Genomic DNA, 7,500 nt, shown 5'->3' on the forward strand with positions numbered 1-7,500 from the left:
CAGAGATGTTAAAGCAGCAGGATGTTAAACCAGTAGAGATGTTAAACCAGCAGAGATGTTAAACCAGTAGAGATGTTAAACCAGCAGAGATGTTAAACCAGCAGAGATGTTAAACCAGCAGAGATGTTAAACCAGTAGAGATGTTAAACCAGTAGAGATGTTAAAGCAGCAGAGATGTTAAACCAGCAGAGATGTTAAATCAGCAGAGATGTTAAACCAGCAGAGATGTTACACCAGCAGAGGTGTTGAACCAACAGAGGTGTTGAACCAACAGAGATGTTAAACCAGCAGGGATGTTAAACCAGCAGAGATGTTGAACCAACAGAGATGTTAAACCAGTAGAGATGTTAAACTAGCAGAGATGTTAAACCAGCAGAAATGTTAAACCAGTAGCATGTTAAACCAGTAGAGATGTTAAACCAGTAGAGATGTTAAACCAGCAGAGATGTTAAACCAGTAGAGATGTTAAACCAGCAGAGATGTTAAAGCAGCAGAGATGTTAAACCAGTAGAGATGTTAAACCAGCAGAGATGTTAAAGCAGCAGAGATGTTAAACCAGTAGAGATGTTAAACCAGCAGAGATGTTAAACCAGCAGAGATGTTAAACCAGTAGAGATGTTAAACCAGCAGAGATGTTAAACCAGCAGAGATGTTAAACCAGTAGAGATGTTAAACCAGTAGAGATGTTAAAGCAGCAGAGATGTTAAACCAGCAGAGATGTTAATGCAGCAGAGATGTTAAACCAGCAGAGATGTTAAAGCAGCAGATATGTTAAATCAGCAGAGATGTTAAACCAGCAGAGATGTTACACCAGCAGAGGTGTTGAACCAACAGAGGTGTTGAACCAACAGAGATGTTAAACCAGCAGGGATGTTAAACCAGCAGAGATGTTGAACCAGCAGAGATGTTAAATCAGCAGAGATGTTGAACCAGCAGGCCTCTGGACAGTTGCCAGACACTTAATTTCCTTCTATCTATCACCAGATCTGGTAACAACCTTCTGGCTATGGATCCTCTGTAAATAGATGGCTACCTGCCGCCCAGCAGAGGGCAGATTTAGAAACGTAGGTATCCTGCGTGCCACAAGACACGTGTTATACCTTGATTACACCGCTCGTGTCGCGTGCGCGAGTGTTGCAAAATAAATGTTGAAATCTATGTAATTCAATTATTGCATCCACACTGCTCGCAAGCGCCAACGAGCGTCTGCGTTGCCAAGGGCTAAAATAGAACCGCAAGCTAGCTAGCTAAATTGCCATAATGTTAAATGCTTTTCAACGTGTCCCCAAATTAATGTAATTGGTTCAGAGTTTGTTTTGATATTTTAACCTGCGTGTTATGATTGTGTTTGGTGTGGGGGGGCAAAATAAATGTATGCATGATGACGCACGAGCGCAGCCGGTTTGGGTTCTGTGTTAGTCCCACCTAGCTAAAGCCTCTGCCTTACAGCTCAGAGAGCCAATGCAAGTCTTTAGGAGTCAGACGATGTTACCTACCTCTACCGCTACAATGATATCATACCTCATGGTCAGGTTAAAAGGGTTAGGTCTATGTGTGTGTGTGTATGTGTGTGTGTGTGTCGTACCTCCTGGTCAGGTGATATGGCGACAGAGAAGACTTTAACCCCGTGGTGCCTGGCCTCATTGGCAGCTTCCTGTAACCCCCCACAGGGCTCCTTGTAACCTGTTAGAGGATGCCCATCCGTCACCACGACGATGTACTTATTCTCCTGGTAGTGGGAGCCCCTGAACACACACAGTGAAGGAAGGAGAATGAAAAACCACTGGGAGGGGCCAGTGTGGTCAGAGGGCAATTAGGGAGCGTTACTTAGTTAGTTGGTAGTTATCTCATCGCTGCAACTCCCACACGGACTCGGGAGAGGCGAAGGTCAAGAGCCATGCGTCTTTCGAAACACAACCCCAACCAAGCCGCACTGCTTCTTGACACAATGCCCATCCAACCCGGATGCCAGCCGCACCAATGTGTCGGAGGAAACACCGTACACCTGGCGACCTGGTTAGCGTGCACTACGCCCAGCCTGCCACAGGAGTCGCTACTGCGCGATGAAACAAGGATATCCCTGCTGGCCAAACCCTCCCTAACCCAGACGACGCTGGGCCAATTGTGTGCCGCCACATGGGCCTCCCGGTTGCGGCCGGCTGCGACAGAGCCTGGCCTCCACCCAGAATCCCTGGTGGAAACAGCCAGCACTGCGACGCAGTGCCTTAGACCACTACGCCACCCGGGAGGAGGACATGAGCATTTCTAACAATATATGTGTGTGTGTGTGTGTCTGTGTTACCCTATGAGCAGCTCAGCGATGCCTCTCTTGATGGCACAGTCAGTGTGTGTTCCCTTGCCGATGTAGCTGATGCCTTTGATGTCACTGATGAGTGCCTGTCGCTCAGTGGCAATGTCACTCAGCTGGCGCACTAAGATGATCTCATCAGAGTAGTGCAGCGCTCCGGAGTTCCACGTCAGGGAGCGGTCACATGGCTGGCGCCTAGCAACAAGGACATTAGACAGAGAGAGAAATAGATATGTCAAATCACACAAAACAATGTAACTACTGGTAAATTACTTTTACCATTACAGTAAGTCTCAAACAAGACCTACAGGACCTACCTATAACAGGACCTACAGGACCTAACTATAACAGGACCTACCTATAACAGGACCTACGGGACCTACCTATATCAGGACCTACGGGACCTACCTATAACAGGACCTACCTATAACATGACCTACCTATAACAAGACCTACAGGACCTACCTATAACAGGACCTACCTATAACAGGACCTACAATCTTAGAGGTTCCAAAATGCTGTCCCCATAGTAAATGCTGTCCCCATAGTAAATGCTGTCCCCATAGTAAATGCTGTCCCCATAGTAAATGCTGTCCCCATAGTAAATGCTGTCCCCATAGTAAATGCTATTTTGGGTTCCAGGTAAAACTATTTTGGGTTCCATGTAGAACCCTCTGTAGAAATGGAGCTACATGTAACCCTAAAGGGTCCTACTTGGAACCAGAATCGTTATAGTTGCAACGCAAAAAATCGTTATTCAAAGGGTTATCTTATGGGGACAGCCAAAGAACCCTTCAAGGGTTGGGTTTTGTGAATAATCCAACATATTGATTTTATTACCCAAACATGGATTGATTTATTCATTTTCATGCTGGGTTGACCCAGCAGCTGGGTCTTTTTCAATCTAATCCATAGGTTATTTCCATAGGTTAAAGCCAGCCTATTAGGGGCGTGGCTTTCAGATAGTTATTTTTGGCCACCTGTGAGAGTGAATGTTATTCCTGTTCGTCATGTTAAGTTTAACATTGCAAATTTAAAACCCCCTGAATATTTGTGTATATTACATATTCTAATACAATATGAATAATTTTACATTGCTCACGACATTTTGTAACAAAGTCGTAACTATCCCAACATTGGTATAGTCATAAGCTTTTGAGGAACTCATACATTTGTTTAAGCTTAATTAAAGCTACAAAAGTGTCAGTGTTGAACCTTAACAATACAACAGGGATAAACAGAATTACATTTACTCTCACAGGAGACCAAAAATAACTATCTGAAAGCCATGCCCCTACCATGATACGCCTCCAGTCTTCTGATCTGACCCACTGGGTCATATCTTAATAACCCAGCATCAACAACCCACACTTGCTCCTTTTAAAGAAACAACCCAATTAAGTTACCCAAAGCCTTCAACCCAGCAGTTGGGTCACCAAACAAGGCAGCATTTTTGCAAATGGACACATTCAAAATGAACAACACTGTGGGATCAGTGTTCCGTAATCGACAGTCAAAGTGTGTGTGTGTGTGTGTGTGTGTGTGTGTGTGTGTGTGTGTGTGTGTGTGTGTGTGTGTGTGTGTATCTTACATCTCTTTGAGCTCCATGATGAAGCGTTCAGTAAAGCTCTTGATCTGGTCGATGTAGAAGTTGGGAGGTTTGGCCCTCAGAGCAACACTCTCAGACGTGTCCAGCACAAAGAACAGGTCCACCGGACACTCTGAACACACACCGAAGTAAACATAAACATAGGAAATATCTTCAACAGAAACAAACACCTGACACCTGTATATGGGGCAGCAGGGTAGCCTAGTGGTTAGAGCTAGTTCAAGTCCCTGAGCTGACAAGGTACAAATCTGTCATTCTGCCCCTGAACAGGCACTTAACCCACTGTTCCTAGGCCGTCATTGAAAATAAGAATTTGTTCTTTAACTGACTTGCCTGGTTAAATAAAGGTACAAAAAATAATAATATGGAGAGGTTATTTACACAAAGCTATACCCACCAATTTTTTCACATTTGTGTTTTTTCATCAGAAATGATTGCTTATTTTACACCCTTAATTTCATGTGTGTATAAAATATTACTGTTTTCAGATTTTTTATTAATAGATTTTAGAAGTGTAATGTAGTGGACATTTCCTGTATTTACCAAATCATGAGAGCAAACCACACACAAGTCAGAGTTATCATAAAGTCCATCTTTAATTATATGAGCTCCATCACAACCCTGTGACTCTCAGATCAATTCAGTGTCTAGAAATGAATTCTCTGAGAGTGCTTACACATTGCAACTGAGATCCTTTATAGCCAGACAGCATTGGCTATATATTATCGTTCAGCTTTGTCTCCTAAACTATGTTCTTATCTCGCTCTTGGTACCATAAAACAAAACCTATATCAACAGGCATATATCACACCCCTCCTGGACAAGATCACAGAGACACAGTGACTGGCACACAGACATTGTGGAGCCAAGAGATAATTGGTTCCCCCTCAATCATCCCTTAACATGGTTTAAAAAGATATGTTTACATATGAAGACAAGCTTGACCTCTCCCCTCTCTGCGGCCCTAGTAACTGAACCCAGGACAGAGAAAGGATAACTGCAACCGGCCACCACTATAGTACAACAAGATACATTCTAAATGAGAAGTAACTCACAAGCATATAATGAAAATAAAACATCTTATCTATGTTACCCAACTAATTCTGATTTATCCCAGTATGAAAATGTTATAATATTGTTTTCAAAACGCTTTATATCCATTGATTAGCTGCAATGGAATGTTTGTATTCTGTATATTTGACTGTGATATGAGGTTGTCTCACTTAGCTACCTGAAGATTCATTCACTTCCTGGAAGTGACATCTGCTAAATGACAAAAAATGTCAAATGGAAATGTTTTACAGATCTCATGTTACTGTGTTGAAATATTTTTAATGTTTAATATTTATGTCCTACATGTATCATTTGTACAGTTCTTTATCAAAAATGTAGATATTTGTTACTTTGGACTGTGTAAACATAAAACAAAACAAATGTTTGTTTTAGAATACTACAGTACTTACGATAGAATTATGTAGTAAACTGTAGAAAAGTGTAGAATACTATACTTGTAGTACCCCTCAATCATGTGTAGTACTTACTATATAATTTTGTAGTATACTGTAGAACACTATAGTTAATACTACAGTATAGTACAGTATTATCCACCAAAAATACTGTAATAAATACAGTAATGTAACACTTCAGTCCCCAAATACAATAGTTTTTTTAAGTATAGTAATACTACATGATTTAATTCATAAATAAGGGTGATTTTTTCGTTTGTTGCTTATACCCTGCCCATTCCCCTCCCCCTTATCCCAATTTGTGCTATCCATAAGTGATAAACCTACATGCCAAGTATACACTCTTAGAACAAAGGGTTCTTCAGCTGTCCCCATAGGATAACTTTCTTTTCCAGGTGGAACCCTTTTGGAGTCCATGTAGAACCCTCTGTGTAAAGAGTTCTATATAGAACTCAAATGGGATCTACCTGGAACCAAAAGGGGTTCTTCAAAGGGTTCTCGTACGCTACGGTCACAAGACGCAGGCCTCCTAATTGTCCCTAGAATTTCTAAGCAAACAGCTGGAGGCAGGGCTTTCTCCTATAGAGCTCCATTTTTATGGAACGGTCTGCCTACCCATGTCAGAGACGCAAACTCGGTCTCAACCTTTAAGTCCTTACTGAAGACTTATCTCTTCAGTGGGTCATATGATTGAGTGTAGTCTGGCCCAGGAGTGGGAAGGTGAACGGAAAGGCTCTGGAGCAACAAACCGCCCTTGCTGTCTCTGCCTGGCCGGTTCCCCTCTTCCCACTGGGATTCTCTGCCTCTAACCCTATTACAGGGGCTGAGTCACTGGCTTACTGGGGCTCTCTCATGCCGTCCCTGGAAGGGGTGCGTCACCTGAGTGGGTTGATTCACTGATGTAGTCATCCTGTCTGGGTTGGCGCCCCCCTTGGGTTGTGCCATGGCGGAGATCTTTGTGGGCTATACTCAGCCTTGTCTCAGGATGGTAAGTTGGTGGTTGAAGATATCCCTCTAGTGGTGTGGGGGCTGTGCTTTGGCAAAGTGGGTGGGGTTATATCCTTCCTGTTTGGCCCTGTCTGGGGTGTCCTCGGATGGGGCCACAGTGTCTCCTGACCCCTCCTGTCTCAGCCTCCAGTATTTATGCTGCAGTAGTTAATGTGTCGGGGGCTAGGGTCAGTTTGTTATACCTGGAGTACCTCTCCTGTCCTATTCGGTGTCCTGTGTGAATCTAAGTGTGCGTTCTCTAATTCTCTCTTTCTCTCTCTCTCTCTCTCTCTCTCTCTCTCTCTCGGAGGACCTGAACTCTAGGACCATGCCCCAGGACTACCTGACATGATGACTCCTTGCTGTCCCCAGTCCACCTGGCCGTGCTGCTGCTCCAGTTTCAACTGTTCTGCCTTATTATTATTCGACCATGCTGGTCATTTATGAACATTTGAACATCTTGGCCATATTCTGTTATAATCTCCACCCGGCACAGCCAGAAGAGGACTGGCCACCCCACATATGCTCTCTCTAATTCTCTCTTTCTTTCTCTCTCTCGGAGGACCTGAGCCCTAGGACCATGCCCCAGGACTACCTGACATGATGACTCCTTGCTGTCCCCAGTCCACCTGACAGTGCTGCTGGAGTACCTCTCCTGTCCTATTCGGTGTCCTGTGTGAATCAAAGTGTGCGTTCTCTAATTCTCTCTTTCTCTCTCTCTCTCTCTCTCTCTCTCTCTCTCTCTCTCTCTCTCTCTCTCTCTCGGAGGACCTGAGCCCTAGGACCATGCCCCAGGACTACCTGACATGATGACTCCTTGCTGTCCCCAGTCCACCTGGCCGTGCTGCTGCTCCAGTTTCAACTGTTCTGCCTTATTATTATTCGACCATGCTGGTCATTTATGAACATTTGAACATCTTGGCCATGTTCTGTTATAATCTCCACCCGGCACAGCCAGAAGAGGACTGGCCACCCCTCATAGCCTGGTTCCTCTCTAGGTTTCTTCCTAGGTTTTGGCCTTTCTAGGGAGTTTTTCCTAGCCACCGTGCTTCTACACCTGCATTGCTTGCTGTTTGGGGTTTTAGGCTGGGTTTCTGTACAGCACTTTGAGATATCAGCTGATGTACAAA

The 7,500-nt window shown here is 44.0% G+C and overlaps 1 protein-coding gene across 1 annotated transcript in view; it reads right to left on the reverse strand.

The window, feature by feature from the left end:
* col6a1 (collagen, type VI, alpha 1) overlaps window positions 1-7,500 on the reverse strand; it is a 65,570-nt gene that overhangs the window by 55,412 nt on the left and 2,658 nt on the right. The window contains exons 2-4 of the mRNA XM_042308391.1: window positions 3,900-4,029; window positions 2,303-2,503; window positions 1,586-1,745 (exon numbers count right to left, since the gene is read on the reverse strand). Of these exons, the coding sequence (XP_042164325.1) occupies window positions 1,586-1,745; window positions 2,303-2,503; window positions 3,900-4,029 (491 nt within the window). The remainder of the gene's footprint in view (window positions 1-1,585; window positions 1,746-2,302; window positions 2,504-3,899; window positions 4,030-7,500) is intronic.

Source organism: Oncorhynchus tshawytscha, linkage group LG28, assembly GCF_018296145.1.
Source record: "Oncorhynchus tshawytscha isolate Ot180627B linkage group LG28, Otsh_v2.0, whole genome shotgun sequence".
NCBI classification, from domain to species: Eukaryota; Metazoa; Chordata; class Actinopteri; order Salmoniformes; family Salmonidae; genus Oncorhynchus; species Oncorhynchus tshawytscha.